This window comes from Pteropus medius, unplaced genomic scaffold (assembly GCF_902729225.1).
Source record: "Pteropus medius unplaced genomic scaffold, Ma_sr-lr_union100, whole genome shotgun sequence".
NCBI lineage: Eukaryota > Metazoa > Chordata > Mammalia > Chiroptera > Pteropodidae > Pteropus > Pteropus medius.
In genome coordinates this window covers 5564340-5589602 of record NW_024356336.1, presented here as the reverse complement: position 1 = coordinate 5589602, position 25263 = coordinate 5564340, and the positions used below count along the sequence as shown (strand labels likewise).

The window sequence follows — 25263 nt, the reverse complement described above, 5'->3', positions numbered from 1 at the left end:
TCTCAAGAATAATTTACATTTATTTGCTGATGGCTATGACTAAACATACTTCAAACAGAGCAGAAGTTAAAGAGTCTGTCAGGTGAAGCTATTTCTTGCCAACAGCTAAAGGTGGTCTGTGGAGAGAGACGCGAGGATCATCTTCAAGCTGAGGCCCTGGCTCTGGGCAAACGGATGGTGATGGATCTGGTCCTTCTGGCCTTGATGGGGGTCTCCAAGGAACTACTGGTTCTCATACTTGTGCTTAATGTGTTTCCATAGCTTCTGCATTTGAAAGACAAGAGACACAAACTTTTAGTTTTGCTTCTCACATTGGACAACTATACTCCTACTGCCCTGGTCTCTAAAACAATGAGAAAAATACGTACCATGTCCTGACAGTTGTGGTGGGCAAACTGGTTGCAATACTAGACACACATTCCTAACATTTATAAAATGCTTTTGATGCTCTCAATCACTATGTGAAATAAGTGGGGAGGGATGATTTTACTTCTCCAGGAAATTGAGGAACAGAGCCTGGAATATGTCCCATTTCTTTAACTCCCACGTATTACTCAAAAGGTCCTAAATACATAGTCCCTAAGTACCTCAAACTGAGACATTTTTTGTTTTCATTCCTAAAAGCGCAGAAGGTGGGTTATGACAACGTAATCAGATGCCTTTCCCAAACACTGGGAACGGCCAATAGAAATGCTTACAGGAGATGGAACAGTGGCAGCACTTTCACAGGAGCAGAAAGTTGCCCTAGCCACAGCATTAGTGGACAGGGTCGGCCTTGGCTGTAAAGCCAAAAATTACAAACGTGAGTGAATGGTAGAACAAGGCTATCCGTACAAGACCTTCTCCAGTATGAGCCACAATTCAATAATATAAAGCATGCAGAGTACTTAGCACGGTGATTGGTATACAATGAGTCTAAATGATGTTGTTATTCTCTACCTTATGCTTCCATTTTCTCCTGAGGAATATAACACATATTATTTTCTGAGTAGTACCACCTAACAGGCACTGTGGCATCTGGCCTGTACTTCAAATAATCCTCACAATAATGCCGAGGTAGTTACTATTATTATCTCTCTTTCACATATAAAAGTGAAACCCAGAGGTTAAGAAACTTGCCCAACTTAATGTTACAGTTATTGAGTGATAAGGCCCAGTATTCCCATCCAGGGCTCTCTAATTTCACAGCCCACCCTCTTAACCATAATTAATACCACGCTGCCTGCGTGAGAAGCCTTGGGAACCGAAAGTGCTATCTGAAAAGGCCAACCATAATGTCTCAGGGACACATCCTTTTTGCGACCATTGCCCGCTCAAATCTGCCCTTGAAACTCTAAGAAAGGGAGCCTAGGTTCCAGCCCTGACTCGCCACTGACTTCCTGGTGGTGTAGCCATAGTACGTCTGCTCTCCCTAGGCTTTAGTTTTTGCTTCTGTAAATGGAAAAGTGAGTACGTGGGAGATCGCAATATTTACAACCCCGGCAAAGTGGGATCTATTGATCCCATTTAACGTTCCAGGATTCACACCGGGAAGAGAGGACGGATAGCAGTCTATAGATACGGGGCACCCAAGCAGTACAGCATTTACTCCACACACACCGCTCCCCCCCGCCCTCCGCCACCTTCCTCGCAAAGGTACACTGAGTCTCGCTCCACCTCCCTCCCACTGTCACTGTCACCCCACAGGCGGGCCCAAGGTCAGGGCTGGCCTAGGCTCTCACCCCCTGGTTGATGTGCTCGTAGATCGCATCCGCGCCTTGATCGAAGGCGCGCTCGAAGAACAGGGCGCCCACGGCGATGGTGAGGGCGAAGGTGGAGGTTCTGCGGAATAGCAAGGAGTACAACCTCCCAGTAAACGTAGGAGCCGCCATATTTCCTCACGGCCAAAATCGCTCCACAGCGTCTGCGCGGTCGACCTTCCCCTCTGCCCTCAACGAGCGACTCTTTATGGGATTTGTAGTTCCTCTGAATCTCAGTGCTCGTCGTTTTGACCCACGGAGGTAATGCATGGCTTGTGTGAGAGGAAATTCTCATAATATTCAGATCAAGGCAGCCAAAATTATTTTGGTAAGATTTATTACACAATGTTGCTCCGCAGTAATTTCTTCCTGATTGACTACTTTGAACTACAACACCCAGAAGGCCTCGCGCTTTCCCCGCTCCTGCGCTCTTTCAGCTTTGAGTCCCAAAGGTTTGTGGGAAGGGCGAACTGATACCCAAGGAAGGACTACGAATCCCAGCAAGCAGTTCGTGACGCTAGGGCACAGGAGGAGGAACTCGGAGAGGTCGGGCCCAGAAGAGCCAGGTACCTTCTTTGGCCGGACGGCGAAGGGCGAGTCTTAGTCTACCCGCATCCCCCACGGGCGGTTTGGGCTCTTTCTTTTAAGCCTGAGAGCCCCGCGGCATGTCGCACCATTTGATAGGATGGGGAATGGATAGAGAGGCGAGGAGGGTCTTGGCGTCCGGGTCCTCGGCTCGTCTTTCCCACTGTCTCCTCTATCATCCCCAAGTCCTGCCCTAGAGTTGGAGCTTGTGGCAAAAGTCAAGTCCTGGGGGATGAATCTGCTGGGCTTCGAGGGAAGGGGAGCTTCTGCCCCTACTTCCTATTTTCCTTATCCGTGGGCTTCGCAGCCGAGAACCCTGACCTACAAAGGGGTTCCACTCATTTCTTCTTGGGAATAGAAAGAGCAAGGGCTTTGAAGTACTGGGGCTGTTCAACAAATATTTTCTGAGCGCCTCCTCTGGGCTATGCGCTGGGAACTCAGCTGTGAACATGTTTCTGCTCTCATGGAGCGCTCATTCTACTATGTGTGGATGAATGGGAGGTGAAGTAATGCTGTGAAGAGCAGAAGACAGGTTGATTGGGAGGGGGTGGAGGTGCTATTTTAGCCAGGGTGCACAGGGTAGCACTTAACCAGAGACCTGAATGAATAGTAGTAGGTCAGACAGGAAAACGTGGGTGCAAAGGCCTTGAGTCTCTGCAGTCTTGGGTGTTTGAAGGAAAGGAGTGGACTGTGAAGAGGCGGGTTGGGGTCAGCTCATATCTGGCCTTGTAACCCATGGTAAGGAGTCTTATTTTTTCTAATTGCACTAGGAAGCCCCTGAGGGTTTTAGTCTGGGATGTGACATGATCTAATTTACACTTTAATGTCATAATTTTGGCTGTTCTCTGGAGAACAGACTAAAGAGAGGAAGTTACTGTATTGGGTCAGTTGAGGCAGGATGGTAATTTAGATTAGGATGTGGGTTAGAGTAGTGATCAAATTTGGGAGGTATTTGAGGAGGTAGGACAGACAGAACAAGCTGACAGACATCTAGGGTGTGTGGGACAGGGGAATCAAGCCCTAAGTTTTGACCTCAACAATTTAAAATCCATGGGGATGATCTTAAGTTCTATTTGGCCACCTTTAATTTGAGCTGCCCCTTATAGTCTGGAGGCAAATGAGGATTTGGATCTGGAGTTCAGAGGAGAGGTCTGAACCAGAAATAAAAGTCATTCGCATACATGTGGCATTAAAAATCAGGGACTGGATTCGAGACCTAGAACTGCCTCTGACCTGTAAAACTCACAGTAATGCCTTGTTAGGGGACTGGGAGGGAAAATGAAATGTTCTAAATCCAGGATGAGTTATCCTTACTGCAGTTATTTTCTATTTACGAAGCATCCTAGTAGCCCCTTGGGACAGGATGTGAAGCTTCTGGGAAAGAATACTTATGTCTTGCTAACAACAAATTTGGCTGATGGGAAGTTCAGAGGAGAGAGGAATTATTTTAGGTAGGGTAGGTGGGGAAGAACACGGAGTTAAGGTGTGGCTTGTTTGATTTTATTTTTGGTCTTTTTAGTTAATTCTCTTTGGAGCAACAATTTTTAAAAGCCTAATTTTCTGTAAGCCATCAAATTCAACTTAGAAATTATTATTCTGTACATAGATCTAGAAAATAAGAAAAATTACCTTAACTTTTCCTTTGATTAATCTTTGAACTCAAGTTGAACAAACTAAAGTCCCTTAAACATTCAGCCCTATTTACAGCCTAATTACATTCTCTTACACATTTAATTCCATTTATAAATTTTATATATTTAATTTTCTTTTTAAGTACTTCAGATACATAACATAAGCATAATTCCCCAGAATACTTAGTTTCTAGAAAATTTAATAAATTAAACCTATAAGCAAAATGAATTTTAAGTTCTTGTAAATAGTTCAGTACTTTATTAACAGTCAACTTCTTTTATGTCACTGGTTCTCAGTCTGGGGAGCTAAAAAAAACATTTCTGACATGAAATTAGGATATGGGGGGCACCTTTAGAATCTTATAGCACCCCAGGTGATTTTAATATTTAGCCAATGTTTCCGGCCATTGCTCACCTCTCAACTTAAAATCACAAGTCTCATATCAATTACTGACATGTATTTTATCAATTACCTAACTATATTATTTTAACTTAAATTGGAATCACAGTGCTTATCTGTCATAAACTCAACATGTCAAATTCTTTTCAATGTTACAGATACTTTTAAATACCAGTATACACTGATTATTACTAAACTTAGGACAAGAACATTAATACAATGTATTTGATTTAGCCTACTCCCTCTATTTTCAGTTCTAAACTTTCCTGGAGTGTAACAAGACACTTAGTAAGAAAACAGTTTTATTTACTCTAATGAATTGTGTTTAGCATTCCAATCAAGTTGAGGTATCATTTCAGCAAGCTGAAGCTATTCAGTAATCAGACTGATTTCTTACTGGGACATGAATCGGGGGCTGTGTCTACCCAGAGAGACTGTCCCCAGCACAGGATGCCTTTGGGATGTAGAGAATGGAGAGGTGGATGAGCAGGAGCTCATTCCCCTGGCTTTCGTTTCTTAGAGGGTGCCTAATAGTGGCTGCTAGATTCACTGGTTAAAATGCAGATTTCTGCCCCCCACCCCTTCAGATCTGCTAGGTAAGAATTCTGGAGATCTGACCCAGGAGACTTCATTTTTAATAAGCTCTGCATAAGGATCCATGGAAAATTTTGAGCAGGAGTCATTTTAAGAAGGTCAATCTGTTGCTGCTCAGGGTAGGGTGAACTGGGGAGGCTGGTCCGGGTACGAGTAGGTCAGACCCGACTTGGGTAGCAGTGACAGTATTGACAGAAGATCAGATGGTATTTAAAGCCCAGACTTGGGAGAGAGGACGGGGAAGGCACAGGCCTCCCTGAGTCTGGGTATCTGGTTCAGGAGCCTCCTTCAGGCTATTTTTACCTTTTCCTATTTGGAAACTCTAGCCTCCTGGGACCTGTAACTATCTGATGAGAAACTGTGTCTCCAGCCTGCAGCTCCCTGGAGCCCGATTTGGGTTCAGCCAGCTTTCACTGAGCCAGGTCTGCTTGGAATCAGGGCGCTCCCTATCAGCCTTCAGCCAGGGACTGAGGGAAATGTCTTTGTTTGATACCTTTCACCGCTGCCCCTAGGTTGTTCATCCTGGTGAACCAGGTCACTGGAACCATCCATGGTAGCTCCTAAAGGAAAAGGATAGGACTGATCCCTGCCTGACAGATTTCCCACTTTTTTGAAGGGAATTTTTGGGGAGAATTAAAAAATAATACATGTTAAATGTAGAAACTTATAAATATTTATTATCCAGATATAACCATAGTAAATATTTTCCTGCCTGCTTTAATCTCCGTGTGTGTGTGTGTGTGTGTGTGTGTGTGTATTGGGGCAGGAGATTCTTTCTCCTTAAAAAAGTGGTATCAAATTATATATACTGTTGTGGTAACAAGCTGTTTTTATTTAGTAATATAGAGTGAATATTTGTCCATGTGAGGAACTTGTTTCCTTTGACTTGATTTTTAATTGCTGTGTGGTACTCTATTAACCAGATATGGCTCATGCCCTACTCGTGCTCCTGGCCAGCTGCGGGCTTCCTCTGCCTATAGCTTTTTGCAGGGCAAGATGAGGATAACAGACTTTGTGCATCTTGTCATTGAACCCTGCCCCCACCCCACTCGGGACACTGAGCAGCCTGCAGGGTGTGTGGCGAGTAATGGATAACCATCAGCTGTTCCTACTATTGGACATCTAGATTTCTGTTTTAGGACATGCTACACTGCGGTGACCCCCTTGGTACCTAGCTCTTTGAAATCATCTCTGATTATTTCCTTGGAGGAATTCCCTGTTGGATGCAGGTGCCTGTCCTTGGTGCCTCCAGCACAAAGTTTGTTACCTACTATTATTACTAGGGGTGCATCTGTCAGCCACCCTCAGCAAATACTCAGTGCACCTTCTTATGAGAGCAGGGACTCTTTGTCGTGAGGTGTGAACTCTGGTCTGGCAGAGAAGAAGCGCTCAGCAAATGTTTGGCTGGTGAATGAATGAATGAAAAGGGAACTGTGGAACTCTAGAGTTGTGCATGTGTGAATGGGGTAGGGGAGCTCCTTTGATTTGACTCAGGAGTGTTTCGGGATACGGGGCACTTTGTACCTGTGGCCATCGTGTATTGTAAAGTGATTTAGTTTTTTCATACATCCCACTGTATTCATTAGTTATTGCTTTATAACAGATTACCCCAAAACTTAGCAACTTAACACAACAAACATCTCATATGGCTTCTGAGGGTCAGGAATTTGGGAGTGACTCAGTGGGGTGGTTCTGGCTCAGAGTGTTTCACAAGGTTTCAGTCAAGCTGTTAGTTGGGGCTACACCTATCTGAGGGCTTGACTGGGGCTGTAGGGTCCATTTCCAAGCTTACATGGCCGTTTACAGGAGGTTTCAGTTCCTTGCCACTTGGGCCTCCCCACAGGGCTGCTCACAATATGGCAGCCGGCTTGCCCCAGAGCAAGTGATTAAAGAAAGGGAGACACCAGGATGGTAGCCACCTGATCTTGGAAGTAATAGCCTGTCATCTCTGTTCTATTCTTTTAGTTACACAGACTAACCCTGATAACAGCTTGGAAGGGAACAACACTAGGTACAAACACAGCCTGAAAGTGGCAGGGATGAGATTCACACCTGGGTTGAATTTTTGGAATAGGGATTGGCCTGGGTGACCTGTGTGACTTTGAGTTAGCTCTCACCCTCTCTGTTCTTTAGCCCATCATCTTCTGCCTTAGACCATGGAGGCTGGTTGCCATATCCACGAATGGGTATTGAGCCCCATTGGCATGTCAGGCACTGTGCTAAGCACCTAACATTCATGATTTAATCTTTGTAGTAATATTATGAAATAATATTTTTACCCTCATCTTCCACTGAGGCTCAGAGGGTAAATAGTTTGCCGAGAGTTTCACAGCCTGAAAGTGGCAGGGATGAGATTCACACCTGGGTTGAATTTTTGGAATAGGGATTGGCCTGGGTGACCTGTGTGACTTTGAGTTAGCTCTCACCCTCTCTGTTCTTTAGCCCATCATCTTCTGCCTTAGACCAGCATTTTTCCCAATGTGGTCTGTGGACTGTGTAGCATGGCCTCCCTAGATCCTGGCCCTCACCCAGACCTGCCAAATTAGAAATCCCCACCCCCTTATACTACCAGGAATAAATTGATGTGCCTCACACCAAGGGGTGGAACGTATGAATGAGGTCAGGATGAGAAAACTGTGTGGTTGCTACAAAACCCTGGGGCATCTGAGGGAGAACCCTAACATATTGGGGCCCCTATCAGGGAAGACATAAACCTTCTTGGCACTTCTGTTGGAGCTGGGTCCTGAGCTGGCAGTCTGCGGGTCACCCCCATAGGGCAGACTCAAGACAGTAGGCATATGTGGCACTGGGACGTTGCCATGTTCCTAGTGGGTGTGTAATAAAGCCGTCCTGTGTGTTTACCTGGTGCCATAATTAGAAGAAATGACAGGTGAGCTTGAGGACAGCATGTGGTGAGCATAAGTCCTGGATAATTACAGTGTGCATCACAGCCCCTGGCCACAGCCGAGCTGTTGGCTTATTTTAGCTTTGTGCCAAAGCTAGCTCTGTACCTGAGACACACAATGAAAAGAACCAAGAATATCAATGAAGCACAACTGTCTGCCCCACGATGGCCTCACAGCAGAGTAGTGGTGTGGGGAGAGAAAGGGTTCTGAGGTCAGCCAGATCCCAGTGTGAATGCCTTGGCTGTGGAGTCTCGGCACGTGGCTTCACAGCATCATGGTGAGGGCTCCACAAAAGGGTACGTGGGTGTCCTCGGCACCTCTGGCCCACCAGCAGCACTCAAGCTGATGAAAAATTACCATTATCAGTGCCTCTTTTAGCCTGGGCTTTGAGCAAATTAGGAGTATTTCTGAACCTGTGTCCTCATCTTTGAAGTAGACACCTTTATATCTGGTCTCTGAGGAAGAAAGCCAGGTGCCGAACACACAGGAATGAAATCTGAAGCTATATTTCCTCACCCTACCCCACTTCCATTCTCTTTTATTCTTACCTCTACCTTAAAGTGTCTCAACTAGTTGGTAATCTTTTCCTTGAGACTAGAGGACTGAAGTCAGGTGCCATAGGGTGGCCTGGTGTCATTTAAGTCAGTAGAGCTGGCTCTGCTGGAGGTAGAGGTCCTGCGGGGAGGGGGTGCTGGTCATGAGAGATCTGCCTTTAGAGCCTTATGTGTCTCTTTTCTCTGTCCACCCTTGTCATCATCCCCAGATTCAAGCTTGAGGAGAAGAGGGCCTGGCAGATGTCAGTAAGCAGAGGACGGGAGGCCTTGGTTGCTGCAGGCTCATTTCATAGCAGTTGTATATGCGAGGCCCTGTGCGGGTGCTGGGTGCAGCAGTGGAACAGATAGAACTCTGCCCTCAGAGAGCTTATGTTCTAGTGGGGAGGTAGGCACGGGTAACAGTAAGTCAACGTATGAGAAGACAAGAGGAGCTATGGAATAACTTTCCAGAAGTCACTCAGTTGTTAAGGACAGTCAAGTTTCAAACCCAGACCTGTGTGACCCCAGAGGGTTATCCCACTAGCCTTGCCCACTTCCCCTTCACCCCAGGCAACTTCCCTGTCTCCTGGACAAGCTCCAAAGAGCCAGAAGATGCTGTTGCAACCATGGACCTGGTCCCTGGGACTGGGTGGGTGGCACTGCCTGAGTAGAGCCAGATTGTTCTGTTTTCTGGACAGGGCCTCGCTCACACGCTGCCGAGCACACCAGCCTCAAAGGATAAGAATGAATCACAGCAGAGAGGGCTAGCTTAGTCAGCAGCCCATGCTGGTATCTGGGCATCATCAGAGACATCCATCTGTCCCCACCCCCATTCCCTGACCTCCCACTCACGGTTGCCAAGTGCATTGCAGTGGTGCAGGTTGTGCCTTGTGCAGGGACGCCTGGCTGAGGGGTAAGTTGAAGTGAAATATGCTCTGCTTGCCAAGTAGTGTGTCTGGCGGGCACTGTATCAGAGACTTATTCTCCCGCCAAGGCACTACAGCGAGAGGCAGTTGGGTCAGGAGCTCCACACATCCACCTGTGGATGATGCCTGGGTGAGGTCACCTTGCTGAACCAACTCCTGCCCAGGAAGGGGCTTCTGCCTCCATGGGGAAGGCCTGTGAGATAGGCTGCAAGTGCTAGTCTTCTAGATGCTGTGTGCTCCCCTGACATCATCCCAGGGCAGTGGGGGGCTCTGCAGAGCTGCTGGTCTGGGCAGGAGTCTGGGCCCCCACGGAGGTTGAGGTTCTCATCCCACCTCTGTCTTATACTGTGTACCTCAGAAACTTACTTCCCCTCTCGTGGCCTCACTTATCTGTAATATGGACCACCTGACCCCAGAGGTCACTTGGGCAGCAGCATCCTGTTCCTTGTTCTGAGCCTGTGTTTTCTGAAATATGGGCTTTTCAAAGGCCAATAACAATGATGGTGATGACAGCCAACTTTTCTTGAGGGCCTCCTGTGGGCCAGGCTCTGGCTAAGTGGACTGTATGTATGGATGATCTGAATCTCACAGCAGCTGCTGAGATGGGCACTGCTGTTATCCCAGTTTACATAGGAAGAAACTGATGCCAGAAGTTAATTACCCTAGGTCACAGTTAGAAAGCAGTAGTGGCAGAATTTAAAGCCAGCTGCCTGCCTGCTGCTTTACACGGGTTAACTGAAGCCCAGAAGGGCAAGTGACAGAGCCACAGCCTCACCTGGCAGAGCTGGGACTAGAATGTGAGGTCTATTGACCCGTCCTGGATAGCTGAGAACTTGCCGGCTGGGAGTTGACCAGAGTGGGCACAGGAAGGTATGGGAGGGCAATACGGCCACTGTGGCCCTCAGCTGAGGCTGGTTTGCCCCAGCGCACACGCACACATGTGCACAGACAACCTGTGCACAGCCCAACCTGTAGGAGTCAGAATGAGCAGGTCTTGATTTCCCAGTGGGTTGGTGGGAGGCTTTCTCAGCAGACCCAAGCCCCAGGTACTCTGAGACCTATTCCACCCTTCCTAGATAGCATAGGTGATCTGGAGCACCTCACAGCACCTCTCTGGGCCTCAGTTTCCTCCCTCGTAAATGGGATTATAATAATACATACTTCTTGGGGTTCAAAGGGGCCACATGATCCCAGGGGTATAGTGAGTATTTCATAAAGGAAAGCTGCTACTGGTGTAATTTGTTGGTAGGAGACTTTCATTAGTCATTAGGAAGGGCTCTAGGGCCATCCTGCCTGGATTCTAAGCCCAACTTGGCTGCTTTCTGGCAGCATGACCTTGGCTAAGTTACTTGACTTCTTGGAGCCTCAGTGCTCTCATCTCAAAAGGTATACTAGGTCCTACTTCACAGGTTGTCCTGAGGATTAAATGAAATGATGTGTTATAAAACTTTTAATCTAGTGCCAATACATAATAGATACACAATAAATCAAGTAATGGATAACATTTATTGAGCCCTCACTCAATGCTGAACATTAGTAGTGTCATTTCTATTACTATTACTCTTTTATTAATAATTCACTTGGATTAGCAAACTTCTTTCTACTACTACCCAATCAGGCAACCGGTCAGACCCACCACCTCATATCCCTGAAAGTAGAGGCCTAAATAGAGGAAGTGACTTGCCCAAGGTCACACAGCTTGCTGCTCAGTGCCTATGTGTTTTTATCCAGCCAAATCTGCAACAGATCCACGTTTCGTCTCAGTTTCCCAGAGGGACACCCTTCCCATTGCCCCACCCCTCCCCATTACTCTCCAGAGCCCCACAGCTCCTGGAGCTTTAAGCTTTGTGAATGTCTTGGTTAAGCTCTCAGCCGTTAAACGTTCATCTCTTACAATTTCAGTTCAATTCCTATAAGTATATTGGCAAGACGGGATGTATTAGAGCTGCCAAATTTAATATATCAAGTCCATGTGTCTGGGATGTGGTTTTTCAGCAGTAATGGGAGAAAAGAGAGATTTTTTATGTTTTCATTTTGAATGACTGTCTGTTCCTAATCCCATTATAGCTTTCGACTTAATGGTTGCTGTCCCTGTCTGCCACAGGAGTGGCTTTCTCCATCAACCCACATGGCTGCCTAAACTGTCTGGGGGGCTTGTTTGTCTCTGTGTCTATCCCCATTCTCTTTCCAAGATGCCTTCCCCTATCCATCTGCCTGTGAGTCAGGTCCTGGCTTTATTTTTATTTGCCAGATCCTGGGAGTCTGGAGCTTTTGCTGCTAGCCTGGGCTGCTACCTCATGACCTTGGGGAAGTCACTTGTCTTTGTTCTTTGGGCCTCAGGAACCTGCTCTGTGAAATGAAGGGTCAGAGCATAGGTTCTGAAAGGTGAGGGGCTTGTCTGGGCTCAGCCTTCGCTGAGATTATACTTGATGGCCCTGAGCAGACCCAGTCCTCTGGTCTTGTGGCACCAAACTGGAAGACACATGGGTTGGCCATGAGAGTCATGGAATCAGCACCTACCTTGGGTTACAGATTTCCTGGCTCAGGAGTGGCAGCTTTGTTCACCGCACCTGAAAAGTCTTATGGGTTTTCAGACCTCATTTCCCTCTGTGATTGTCTGGAGACTTGCCACCTGAGGGTTTAGCTAATCTCCTTGGGAAGCTATTTGCATTTCTGCCTGAGCCTCTGGCTTCTCTAAGCATTGAGCTAGCAATGGAAGAGAGGACACTCAGCAGCTGGATTTCAGGGGACCTGGGTTTACTTTCTGCTTACCAGCTGTGTGACCTTGGGCAAATCACTTCCTCTTTCTGAACCTCAGTTGTCCCCTAAGGAAAATGAGAATTTATTTACTCAACAAATATTTGGTTGTCTGCTATGTACCATGCACCGCTTTGGGTGCTGGAGCTTCGGCAATAAACTACAATAACCCGGCAAGCGTGGATTTATCTTCCTGTTCGGGGGAAAAGATAGTAAACATGACAAGTAACTTATTACTTAAAAGGTGATAAAAATGAGGCAGGAATGTGGAAAACTAAGTATAGGGTGGAGGATTCTGCAATTTTAAATAAAGTGGTCACGGTAGATTACTGAGAAGGTAGTATTTGAGTAAAGATCAAAGGAGTCGAGTGAGCAAATGTGGCAGGTATTGGGAAAAGCAACTAGACAGAGGGAACAATGGGGAAATGCTGGGAAGTGGGCATGTGCCTGGTGTGTTCGAGGAGCAGAGAGGAGGCCTGTGTGGCTGGCATGGAGAGAACAGAAGAGAGGAAGAGGTCAGAGATGTGGAGGGTGGGGGCTGGCCAGAGGGTGTAAGGTGCTGGTTCTCCAGCCTGGCTGCATGTGAAATTTTCTTGGGGAGTTTTAAAAAATACTGATGCCCGGGCCTCATCCACTGAGGTTCTGCCTTAACTGGCTTGGGGTGGAGGCAGGGCATCACATTGTTAAAAGATCTCTCTGGAATGAGGCCTCATAGGCCACATTCATCAGCCTGTGTAGTTCCTCACAGGCTGTCATGAGGTTTAGATGAGATGGCGTGTGTACAGAAAGCCTTCCTCACAGCACAGGCCTGAGGGAGTGCTCAGTGGGGTGGTGTGCCGTGGGCTTTGGTGTGTGGCGTTGCCTCCACCCTCTGACCGAGTGCATTGTGGCTTCCCAGGCATCGGCAGCACTTGGTGCAGGTGGCCATGGGGAAGCGTTACTTCTGCGACTACTGTGACCGCTCTTTCCAGGACAACCTCCACAACCGCAAGAAGCACCTGAATGGGCTACAGCACCTCAAGGCCAAGAAGTCCTGGTACGACATGTTTCGAGGTGGGTGCCCACTGGCTTAGCCGCCAAGCTTATGGATCCTTGCTCTCCAGTCTTTCTTATCATCAGACAAGAAAACACCATATGGCCAGTGATAGTCTTGGTTGGTCTGGGCTCTTTGAGGAGCAAAATAGAGGAGGCCTGGGTCATTGGCCCCTAGGGCAGATGGGCCCTCAGAGGTCAGGCTGGAATGTAAGTGCTTTTCCTCCGCAATCTTGACTGAGGGCTCTGTTAGACCCCTTGCCAGGCTCTGGGGATACTGTAGCCAGGGAAAAGGCCTCTCCAAGAAGATGATGTTTGAGCCAGCAGTAGCAAGATAGGGAAAAGCCAGAAGCACCATTCTGGGCAGAATGTATAAAAGAAGGCAGTCATGAGCAAAGCACCTTGTGCTCTTGGAGCAGAAGAGAGGGTGTGGATAGACACAGCAGGAGAGGAGAATGATAGGGCTGAAGTTGGTGACAGGGCAGAGGCCAGCTCGTACAGGCCTGTGGAGGCCACAGTAAGTGGGATGGGTTGTCCCGAGGGCAGAGAGCAGCCTTTGAAAGGCTTTAGGCATCAGCCAACATGACCAGAGCTGCATTTGACAGTGATGACTGACTGCTCTATGAGCAGTGGGATGTAGTGAATGGCCATTGAATGACTGGATGGTGGATGGCCAAATAGCCGAGTTTCTGGGAAAGGCTTCTCAGAGCAGATGTGACTGGGGTGAATGAGCTAAGGCTGTAAGCACCTAGTACAGGGCCTGGCACTCCAAGGCATTCACTACAGGGGAGCTGTTCCTCACTGCTGTCATTAGACATACACACTGAGCAATAACCAGAGAGATTCCAGAGGGTGGCCAGTGAGAAGCCAGATCAAATGGAGAGAGTGCTCAGTGGTGTGGGGAGGGGGCAGTGGACCTAGAACTCCTGGGATGAGCTGGGGCAGGGCTGATGCTCCACTAATTGGGGAGCAGGATTCTGGGACAGGGCCCAAAGCCTGGAAGGAAGAAGCTGAGTCCCAGCAGCTGAGAAGGAAAGAGAAAGAGAGACAGAATTCCCTGGTCTGTGACTCAGAATTCACTAGAGAGGAGTGAGCATTTATTGAATGCTTTCTGCATGCCAGGTGCCTTCCATGGTTTGTCATTTGCTTTTCTCAGTAATTCTCTAAGGTAGCAGATCTCAACCCTTTGAGTTAGGATCCCTTTGAGACCTTGAAATAACACTGATCTCCTCACCCCCTCCCCAGAGGCAGGTTTAGGGTGAGGCCTAGGCATGATATTTTCAAAGCTCTACCAGATTCTCCCCATTTCAAATAAGGAAGCTGAGCCTCAGAGGCTTGGGTAAGGGAAGGCACCCAGGCTGCTCAGTAGGCCAGGCATGGCTGTGAGGAGCTGGGAGTCAGGGCAGGGGTGCCTGGGAGGCCTCTGACTCTGGTGTCAGGCAGAAGCACCTTGTCCCTCAAATCCAGCAGGGGCTGTCATCTGGCATAGAACTGAGCCTCAAGTTTACCCTGGTGTTTGCTCCTAGTCTCAGACTCACCCAAGAGCAGCCAGGTCCTCAGGTCCAGGGCTGGTCAGTAGAGGCTGTTGTGTTACTTATAGAAAAGGTGAAACAGGTGAGCCCCTTCTCAGGGCTTCTGCATTCCCAGTGTCCTCTCACATCCCCAGCCACAGGCAGTCCTTAGAACAGCTCTTTGAGGGAGCCTGGGTGGGCCAGGCATCCCCACTTATACATGGTGACTTTAAATTTCAGAGTAGTGAATCACCTCACCCTGGGTCCCTAGGCTGCCATGCAAGCTCTTTCCACTTCCTCAAGAGGCTTCCCCGGGGCTCCACCTTAGCCGAGCAACCACACAGCATAGACTTTGGAGGGAGAGGCACATGCTACCCCAGCCTGGTTTAGGACTTAACACTTGCTCTGCTCCCACCTTCGTGGCCTAGACAAGGCCTTTAGCCCCCAGAGGAACTGACCATCCATCTGCCATGGTCAGGACAAGTGTGGGCCCTGGAGTTAGGCTGCCCGGATGTCAGTCCCAAGGTGTCACTCACTAACAGTGTGGCCCTAACTCCATCACATATAAAACAGCCATGACAGCAATACCCACCTCCCACAGATATGACAGGGCCTCAGTAATCTCAAGATAACTGTATAGCATGTAAGGCTTCACTAAGTGGGAACAATACTTATGGGTCCACAAAAGGATTGTCCTCAGGCCTTTTATCTCATGGGGTCATTCATTCAGCTCGTGCTTGGTAAACACTTAGCATGTCCTCAGCTCCCAGATAGGCCCTGAAGACTTGCAGGTGAAGAAAGCAGGGCCTCTGTAAAGTGGTCTCACACCCAGTTAATACAGCATATTCTGGGTGGAACCCCTGTCCTGCCCAGGCCTCCATGCCCTGCTGACCTCTCCCTCCGAGCTCCAGTCACACTGTCCACTGCAGATACTGTACCCTCGGCAGCCATGCCCTTCCTGCTGTCCTCCCCGCCCCTATCCTGGCTCTCCCATCTCAACTCAGAGTCCTCTAAGATGCCCTCCCCACCTCCCGGGCCAGGTCAGGTCATTTGGCCTCGTGCTAACTGTTTACCCCATTTATATCCACGTGGATTAGTGTGACTGTTGGACTGGAAGGAAGTACCAGGTCTGACTTGTACTCCACTAAATCCTCAACCTGGCGCAGTGCCTGGCACACAGGACGTGCTCAGTAAATGTTTGTTAGATGAATGTCTAAATGAATGAGCAAACAGACACAGGGCACCAGGGCAGCTGTTAATTTTGGGAGATGAAGCGAGAAGGACCAATGGGGTCAGATCACGTGGACCCTTGAACACAGTGTGGAAGAACATAGACTTCTTTGTGCAGGGCCTGGGCCAGGGGTTCTCCAGCCCAGGTGCACTTCAGAGTCACTGAGATTTTAACAATTCTCATGCTTTCCCCCTCAGATAAATTAGAGCAGAACCTGAGAAGAATGGGCTTGGGCATTTGTGTATTTAAAAGCTGCCCAGTGATTCTGCCATGGGGTTGAGAACCACCAGCCAGATGTTGAGCAGCCTGGGACTCTTCTCTCACACTGAGCCACCCCTTGTGTAGGACTCAGGCCCAGCCCCATTGCCAGCCTCAGCTGGCCTACCCCCAGGAGTGCCCTGGGCAATATCTACATGCCCTCCACCAGCTCGCCTCCCCTGGAAAGATATGTGGCACCAGCTGGCTGGGCTGAGTCTGACAAGCCCAGTGCTGACAGATGGGCTCTTCCCTACCCTGCTGGCCCCACCCACACTCCACCAGGCCTTCCCTGGAGTGAGTCCTCTGTAACCAACTCCTGACCCCAGCAGCCCACCCCTCCCCCAGCCACCAGTTTCCCTGGGGAAGGGAGGAGCCCCCATTATAGTCCACCAGCCACCAGGAGATCAGCAACCACACAGGAAAGATCAGGGGCTTTAGACTCACATGCCAGGGTTCATACCGGCCTGTGTGCCCCACTTCCTGACCCATGTGCTCTTTACTCCTGTCTGAACCTCATTTTTCCCCCTCTGCAAAATGGGAATGTTAGCACTCTACAGTGGGTTTGTGAGGAGGAAATGCTTTGAAGCCTGTGGTCTTTGCTGTACCCCAGTGGCCTCTAGAAAAGGTGGTGGATGAATGGGGACAGTGCCCAGCCCAGGTTTGGCCTCTCCCTCCTCCAGGATGACCTCAGGGCTTCTGAATCAGAACACCTTCCTCACATGTCTTACTTATAGATTTTGACTGATTGATTCCTTGCCTCTCAAGAAGAACATAAAATTTACACCATAAATATATGATGAAAATAAAGGTAGAAAAAAATCGGAGGAAACCAGGGTTAAGGTTCTTATCCAGAAAGATTGCTGCCAAGTCCTGTGGAGGCTGGCGGCTGGTATGGTGCTGAGAGCCTGCAGCTGGTGCAGGGAGGGGAATGGAGAGCAGTGTTTTGCATCCTTGGCTGCGGAACAATGCCTAGGCCCTGGGGTTTACTAGTAAGCTTCCTGGGCAGAAGAAAATTTTTTTTAGCTTTCTATTTTGAAATAATTACAGATTTATAGGAAATTACAAAGACAGTGCAGAGAAGTCTTGTGGTATCAGCATTAAAAAAATTTTTCTAGGTGATTTCATTGTGCAAAGTTCAGAACCTCTGACCTAAAACCTGGTTCTTGCCTTTGGCTGGGTCTGGGTGGGGTGGGAGAGTTGAGGTCACCTGAAACTCAGATCCTTCTGCCCAGCATCCTTATCTGTGGTCATCCTCTCTTACACTCCTTTATGGATGGGAAGCTCTTTCCTGATCTCAGGAAGTGCCTGTGTGCAGCTCAGGTCTGAATCCAGCCCTTCTCTCCTCTCACAGATGCAGCTGCCATCTTGCTGGATGAACAGAACAAGCGGCCCTGCAGGAAATTTCTCCTGACAGGTAAAGCGTTCTCAGTTCAGGTCCCATCTACCCACCCAGGGACCAGCATGCCCAGTCCGGCCTGCTTGAACCTCTGCAGAGCCTCTCCCCTACCTTGGCCACCAACTTGAACCCACTTTGTGGCTTTTGCGCATCAGCCAACTGATCAGTTGGGGCCTTCCCTAGTGTTGTGCCATAGGACTTCCGGGGGCTCGTCTTTAGCTCTTCAGACCTAGAATGTGATTTTGTTGGCTCACTCAGAACAAGCAAGTGCTGGGAGATTACAAGTAAATCCAGGGGACACTGATGGGTATAATAGACTGGTTGATTGAGTTAGTCTGGGAGCCCGACCTCTGCTGCACCACCCGCTCTCAGCAGGTGGGGCTGGAGATAGTAATAGGTCTGACAATATTGAGAAGGTTCAGAATTAGAACCAAGGATGCTGGGTGTTGATTTGACTGCTTAATACCCAGCTAATAAAGATGCATCTAGTTCAAAGAGATAAAAACCTCAGTAAGTGAAGAAACCAAAGGTAAATGAAAATAGGGGTAGGAAAAATAAAACAAAGCCAGTAGAATTAATCTTCTCCATGCTTGCCTTGAGGTCCTATGTACTCCCTAAGGGTTTGGCCCTGAGCTTCCTAGTAGCCACGGCAAAGATTAAAACCATGATGATTAACATGCTTTGTAAAGACACTTAGCACTGGGGAGAGGCACTGTTGTTGGCCTAGGGAAGCTGGGCGAATGGCTGCATTCCCTCAGGTGATGGTGCTGCCCCAAGATGGGTACCAGGCTTGCAGATCAGGGGCTTCCCCAAGGACTTTGATGTGTACGTGCCACTGGTGGGTTATGCTGGCTTAAGACATCTTCAGTCTCCTATTATTTTGAGACACATTTGATTTCCTCAACTGAGATTCAGAAAGCCACCCTGGACTTTGGTACCTCCTTTAATGGTACAAAACTGCCATTAAAGCCTTTCTGGGGAGCAGTGTAAGCCATATGAGCAGACAGGCCACCAGGCAGAGGACACGGCATGTGCAATGGCCTGGAGTGGAGAGAGGAAGCATGACCCTTTCAAGGACCTGCATGTAGTTTGTTCAGGCTGGGGAATGGGCTAGGGCTGGTGCTGGTGGTGGGGTGGTGACAAGAGCCAAGCCTGCAGAGGCTGTGCAACCCAGTCGTGAAGGGCTTCAGTGGAATTTGATCCCCAGCCAGGGAAGGGCTGTGAGCAGGGCATGATGGACCAAACAAGTGGCTGTGGCTGATCATGTGGGCAGGGCTGGAGGGAGTCAAGTTTTTCTTCAGAGGTGGGGTTGCTACTCTTTAGTCCCTAAAGCCCTGCCCCTAAAACTCTAGTGCTCCTCAGCCCACGGTGGGAGCCCTTCCAGGTGGGAGCCCTTCCAGAACGGCAATAACTGTCTTCCTATTGCAGGCCAGTGTGACTTTGGCCCTAACTGCAGATTTTCCCACATGTCAGAGCGAGACCTACAGGAGTTGAGTATCCAGGTGGAAGGTATATTTTGGCGGGGACCCTGGGCTGGGGGAGGGGTGGACTGCTGAGGGTGTGTGCAGGATCTGAGGCCGGGGAAGCCGCACTGTGCCTCCTCAGCACCCTGTCTTTAATGGCTGCCATGTGGGATAGGCTGAGGGCTTCCCCAGGGTGATGGCGCGGGTATCAGAAACTGCCTCCAAACCACCCCAGGCATGAGTGGAGAAGGAGCAGGGGAGCTCCCATCTGTGTCCCCTTCTGGTTTAAAGTGGCATGCATGGCTTTCTGCCCAGGAGTCCTGAGGGTACACCTCAGCCCCACCTGGACCCTGCTGCTAGCCTGGCATTCATTCATATTGCACTCCCTCCCTCCCTCAATCAGGCAACATATATTGAGGCCCTACTTGGCAGCAGGCAGATCCCCTACTCTACTTTGGTATGAAGAGAGCACCTTGCCTGCCCTCAGCAGCCTGGGAATTCCAGGGAAGAGCAGATTCAGCTTTCTCTGGAATCTGGCATGCCTGCCTATGGAAAATTCACTCCTTCTCAAATTAGAGAACAAGGAAGTTCCCACTTAAATGGTCTTTATCGATACTCCTATGCAGCCCCTTATTGAACAGATGGAGAAACTGAGGCTAGCACTCAGGCAGAAGGGCCCTACGTGAGCCCTGGTAAATTAGAGGTCGACTCCAGTCTCCCAGGGTGCTACTGCCCTCTCCCTTCCCTCCGTCCAGGCATTGGGGCAGCCGGAGAGTGTTTGGGCAACCTGGCCTTTACCTTTGTCTCCTGAGGGGCCTTGCTACCCTCTGACCAATCAGACCCTGTAGGCAATGTCCTGCCCTGGGGAGCAAATGACAGAGTGGCTGCAGCCCTGGCAAAATACATGGTTTCCAGGACCTTTCCTACAGCAAGACCCCCGTGGGCCAGGCTAGCAGCTCCTGGCTGTGGCAATATCTCCAGTTCTTTACCAGTCTGAGTTCAGGGAACAGCTGGTCCATGGTGGGGAGAGCACAGGCCGATGGGCCTGGAGCTGAAATCAGTGCCTAGTTGAGACAGGGATGGGAGAGGCCAAAGGGGCTGGGAGCAGAGGTGCGCCCTCAGCTGGCATCTCGGACAGTCTTGTCTCTGCCATATCCTTTGTGACGCTGGCACACAGCTTACTCTCTTGGAGGCAGTGTCCTAATCTGTTGAACACAACTGCTTTTGAAGATGAAGTGAGATGATGCCTGTGCAGTACTAGCCCAGGACCTGGCCTGGAGTAAGCATTGGTCCATGAGTATGATTATTTTCCTCTGACCCCCAGGCCGCATCTTAAACCATCTCCTCTAAGACACTGACCCCATCTCACACAAAGCTTGTTTGAACTCTCGCTGTTGCTCAGTTTTAAATCAGTGAGCAAAGGCTTTTATAAGACATTTTATGAGAAGAAAAATCAGGAAAGCTGAGGCTTCTTCCCCTGCCCAGGGTCAGAGACCCGGCAAGTGGCAGAGCCGAGATTCAGATCCTGCTCTGCCCTGTTCTATAGCCCACACAACCTCTCTGTACCCCGGACTTGGACCCCTCCTGAGGGCCAGGCTGTCTACATGCATTATTCTGTGTCCAACTCTAAAAAGCCTGGGAGGTAGCCGTGTTTTGTCTCCATTTAATGGGGAAGCAGAGTGAAGCCCAGAGGGCTGGGCCTAGGGAGTTAGTGGCAGGGTGGGGACAGGCCAGAGGCTCTGCTCCTGACCTTCCTGCCTGTGCCCTCCCAGGAAGGTTCTGCCTGTGTTGTGGGAGGGTGGGATTCAGGCAGGGGTCTTCCTTCATGTCTTCCTATCCCCACAGAGGAGAGGAGGGCCAGGGAGTGGCCCCCAGACATCGCTGAGCTCCCAGAGGGCCATCTGGAGGACTGGCTGGAGAAGAGAGCCAAGCGGCTGAGCTCAGCCCCAAGCAGCAGGTACAGGCCCTCCTGGGTCCCCTCCTCCTGTGCCCTCTGTGAGCAAGACCCCAGCCAGCCTGACCTGACCTGAAGCTGAACAGTCTCCATGTACTGCCCAGTGGCTAGATAGGAACCCTCTTCCCAGCAGAGCTCCCTGAGGGAGCGACCATGTCAGGGGCTTTTGGGTCCCCAAGTCCTCTCCAGAGGCTGAGGGGCATGCATTTAAGGTTCCTATTCCAGGGCCTCATCCCCCTCCCTTAGTGGCTCCTCCCTTACTGGAGTCTGTGCTGGCTGAAGGGGTGGCCAAACCAACTGGATTCCACATCACCAATTACATTACCAGAGAGGGGAGTCCGACTGTGGTTATTGAGTCTCCAGTGTACCAGTCACTGCTGTATACCCTCTGAGGTCCTGCCAGGTAGGCATAGTCACCTAACAAGGAAAGTGAGGCCCATAGGAGGGCATGACTTGCCCCAAGGGCACATGACTAGGAAGAGACAGAGCTGAGACAGGGTTGTAAAAACAGACTTATTGTCATTGTCCCACTGCCTCCCCGAGGAGGGTGGCTACTGCCTGGACCCAGCACCCAGGATGCTCAGAAGTTAACAGGGCACCCTTCACTCCTTGTATGGGGAGCACCCTTAGGAGCCCTCAGATGTGTGCCACATGCTGTCCCAGGTCCTCCTGTTAAGGCCACGACTCCTGGACTCTTCTCCCAGGTATTGAAGAAGAGAGAGGAGAGGGAAAGGGGCTAAAGGATGTGCTTGGGAGCTGCCTGTGACTTTGTACAAATAGCCTAACCCTGGACCACCTCACTTTCAACTCAGTTATCTTTGTGGTGTAGCCTCATGGGACAGCAGCCTTGTCTGGGCCGAAGGAGCCTGGTTGGACAGTCTGTGAGATGAAACCTTACTTCAGGGCACTGCCAGAGGTGAAGGCCAAGCTTCTTGCCTTCTCTGTGCCCCAGTGAAGAGTTTGTTAAACTATTTCAAATTAACTTTCATTGTTTTTTACCTTTGTTTTAAATTCGTGCCCAGTTTTTCCTTTACCATCTTGGGAATATATATAGTACAGAAATGACTCAAATATGGGAGTATGACATCTCTTCCTCCTGGTCCTGTCTGAAATGGTTGTGATTTTGATCACGTGGTCACCCCGTCCTTGGGTCCGGCCATCATCATCCAGGGATCCATGTCCTGCACTTCAGGCTCCTTCAGCCCATTGGAGGCTGCCCAGAGAGCTGTGGGGGCCTCTTCGCTCTCCCACTCCGCTCTGCACTGCTCCTTGGACCAGCTGCCTGTGGGTCCCAGCCACGCTCTGCACTCACTTAAGCCATGCTCCCCTGGCTGCTCACCTCCCTTCCTGTACCTCAGGTGGAACTTCCCTGCCACCTCCCCAGCCTGTGGGAGTCACCTTCTCACCTCTCCCTTCTGGCCTCTGTATCAGTCCCACTGGACGCTTGGCAGTTTATTAGCTGTGCTGGGTGTTTCTGAGTTTGGAGCAACCTTGTGCACACTATTTCCTCAGCCAGTAGCTGCTGCCCCACTCTGCCTGGCAAAGTCAGACTCATCTTTCAGGCTTGGCTAAGATGTCTTACATGCCAGCCCAGGCCATGTGGACTGCCTGAGAGAGCATTTGGGAGAGCAGGATCCCCAGCCTGGAGAACAATTTCCTGAGTGTTAGTGCTGCGAGCCTTTTATAGGGACGGGTCTGGTGGCCCCTCTTCCTCTCTGTGTCTCTTTCTTCCCCTGGGGCATGGGGCACAAGTGGCTGCCTGGCCCATCTGGGGCCGCCCAGACCCAAAGCCTCTAACCTTATAGGCTGAGCAGAGTCCTCGAGGTGAGCCAGGCCATCCCTCCTGTAAAAGGGGAAACGGAGGCTTTGTGGGGCCCCAGCCTGGAGCATTGTGCTATCCTCTTCAGCACAGTGACCCTGAGGGATCTGCCAAGAGCAGCCGGTGGTGAGATGGAGAGGCTGGCCTTAGCTATACCACCTAATCCCCAGTGAGGTTGGTGCTTGTCCCTGCCCTCTATTGTTGGCTCTTCAGATTGTGACTTTATACCCCTTAATCTTCCCTCTTTGCACATCTCTCTGGGCTGGCGCTGCTGTTGCGGCCCAGGCCTCTCCCTAAGACCTTCTGATTAGGAGACCATGGATGGAGAAACAAGATCACTGCTCCTGTCCTGTGCATAGGGCAGACAGGCCACAAGAGAAGCCATGAGCAGGGTCATGCCACATGTGCAACCATTCTGTTATGTGCAGGGCTAGAGGGGCGTGCTTCAGGGGTTCAGGGCCCTCTGTGTCTGGGGCCCAGGGAGTGTGCCAGTGTCTGTGAGCACACGTGGGTGTACCCTTTTCCTGGCAAGAGGCCTCAGGGCATTCAGGCACTCTGCGTCCCAGTTGCCCAGGAATCTGCCCCATTTTCTAGAGGAAGGGTCTGAGGTTCATGGGAAGGGTCTCCACAGGATCATACACTCTCTGTGGAGAATTACGGTCACCCTGACCCTGTGAGGAGCCCAGACTTAGCTGACAGCTGGGGTTCTCCCTTCCAACAGCTGCAGAGCCTTACCCCACTCCCACCTTTCTCTGCGCTGGTGGATTTTTTTGAAACCTCCCCAGTGCCATAAATCATGCTGGGAGCTGCTTTCTGCGCTTTCCAGCAGGCAGCAAGCAACTGAGCAGGGATTTCCCTGTCCTCTGCAACAGGACAGGAGCCCCAGAGGCTGCTCCTGGGGCTGCCCGATGTCCTCAAATAGGCTCTCGCTATCCAGTCAGGTCCTGAGGAGTAGACTGCGTAGGTGCAGTGAGGCAAACTCCCAGGGCTCCTGTCCCCAGCCCCCCAGCTCCACCTCTCACAAAGGGCCAGCCATTGGGCCCCAGAGCTTGCCACAAGTTGCCAGGCTCTAACCTTCACTGAGAGCTGGGCCTGGGGATGGGGTGGAGGTGGGTACAGCAGGAGCTGCAGCCAAGGTGGGGGTGTATGTGGCCGGAGCCCATGTGTAGGTTGCATTCCAGTCCCTCATCCCCCGTCCCTGGGCTGTCACTTGGGCATGTGACGGACTCCATACACGTCAGTTGCCTCATCTATAAAAGGGTTTGCATGGCCTGAGTGGGAGTCAAGTTCAGAAGGATCAAAATATAGAGCAGTTGGTAGGGGGAGGTTATCTCTGCAGCTAATTCAGCTCCCTTAGGACAGGGCAGCCCCAGGCTGGGCACCTAGGGTGGGTGCTTCAAATGGGCCCTGGGTTCCTAGGAGGTGGCACCGGCAGTGGTGGACCTTAAGGGAAGGAGACTGAATAGCATGAGAAATGAGGCTTTTAAAAAAAAATTAGACAATATTTTGGATTTCAAAGGCTTGCGTGCTTGTAAAACTTTTCTTGAAAAGTATAAAGAAGTAAAAAAACTCACCCATAATTCCACCACTCAGATAAAACCACCGTTAACATTTTGCTGTCTTCCAGGGTTTTTTTTTTATGCATTTATATATGTTATATATTTTTAAACAAAAATAATATCATGCTATATACATTATTTTATAAGCTGCTTTTTCTTCCTATTCACACAGTACATCATGACACCTTTTCTCATCAGTGCATGTAAGTCTGCTTAATTTTTACACAGGCTGCATAGCATCTCTGCTGTAGACGTGCATATATATTTAATCAGTCCCCCACAGGTGAACACTTAGGTTATTTCTATTTCTTGTAACTCAGTCTCTGCCCACAACCCTGCTATTCCTTTGGGCTCATTCCTAGAGGTGAGGTTGCTGGCTCAAAAGGTCTGCATGTTTTTGAGGCTCGGCCTTCTGGAAAGGTCACTGACCCTCCCTACAGCTGAGGTGGCAGGGAGGGTGAGCTGGGGGCATGCCCCAGCCTGGGCCTGGGCTGTGCCCACCTCGAATTCTCTCAACTTTTTCTTCTCTCTCTAGGGTTGAACCCATCAGACCCACTGTCTTCCAGTACCCTGTGGGCTGGCCACCAGTCCAGGAGCTGCCTCCATCTCTGCGGGCACCCCCACCTGGGGGGTGGCCCCTGCAGCCCAGCGTCCAGTGGGGCTGAGCCCCTCAACCCCACCCGACCCCCACCTGGTCAGCTTCCACAACAGTCACAGTAAAGATAAGGGCTCATACTGGGGGACACCGAGGCTGCCTCCTGCTGTGCCCCATGGAGCCTCTGAAACCATCAGCTCCGCCTGGCCTGCCCTTGCTAAGGCCCAGGAGTTCCCTCATCAGGTGCAGCCCTGGTCTTAGCTCTGTACCATTCAGCTCCATCCTCCCTCCCTCATGGGACATCATGGGAAGACGGGTGAGAAAACTTCCTTCTGGATGTTTATAAAGAGTCTGTCTGTGACGGTGTGGCTGCA

At 50.0% G+C, this 25263-nt stretch overlaps 2 protein-coding genes across 2 annotated transcripts; one reads left to right on the top strand and one right to left on the bottom strand.

The window, feature by feature from the left end:
* Positions 1-1915, bottom strand: UQCR10 (ubiquinol-cytochrome c reductase, complex III subunit X). Its single transcript, XM_039861797.1, has 2 exons — positions 1722-1915; positions 1-264 (listed from the first exon to the last, which is right to left on the bottom strand). The coding sequence occupies exons 1-2, from the start codon at positions 1869-1871 to the stop codon at positions 223-225; spliced, it is 192 nt and encodes a 63-aa protein (XP_039717731.1). The 5' UTR covers positions 1872-1915; the 3' UTR covers positions 1-222.
* Positions 1916-2167: 252 nt separating this feature from the next.
* ZMAT5 (zinc finger matrin-type 5) lies at positions 2168-25250 on the top strand. Its single transcript, XM_039861796.1, has 6 exons — positions 2168-2305; positions 12970-13124; positions 17455-17517; positions 18928-19008; positions 20808-20919; positions 24830-25250. The coding sequence occupies exons 2-6, from the start codon at positions 12998-13000 to the stop codon at positions 24957-24959; spliced, it is 513 nt and encodes a 170-aa protein (XP_039717730.1). The 5' UTR covers positions 2168-2305; positions 12970-12997; the 3' UTR covers positions 24960-25250.
* Positions 25251-25263: the final 13 nt, after the last annotated feature.

Excerpts from the sequence above, each read along its gene's own strand:
- UQCR10 (XM_039861797.1), bottom strand. The coding sequence starts at position 1,871 with ATGGCGGCTCCTACGTTTACTGGGAGGTTGTACTCCTTGCTATTCCGC. Across the intron at positions 265-1,721 it reads ACGAGCACATCAACCAGGGG|AAGCTATGGAAACACATTAA; the intron begins GTGAGAGCCTAG and ends TTTCAAATGCAG.
- ZMAT5 (XM_039861796.1), top strand. The coding sequence starts at position 12,998 with ATGGGGAAGCGTTACTTCTGCGACTACTGTGACCGCTCTTTCCAGGAC. Across the intron at positions 13,125-17,454 it reads CTGGTACGACATGTTTCGAG|ATGCAGCTGCCATCTTGCTG; the intron begins GTGGGTGCCCAC and ends CTCCTCTCACAG. Across the intron at positions 19,009-20,807 it reads GTTGAGTATCCAGGTGGAAG|AGGAGAGGAGGGCCAGGGAG; the intron begins GTATATTTTGGC and ends CTATCCCCACAG.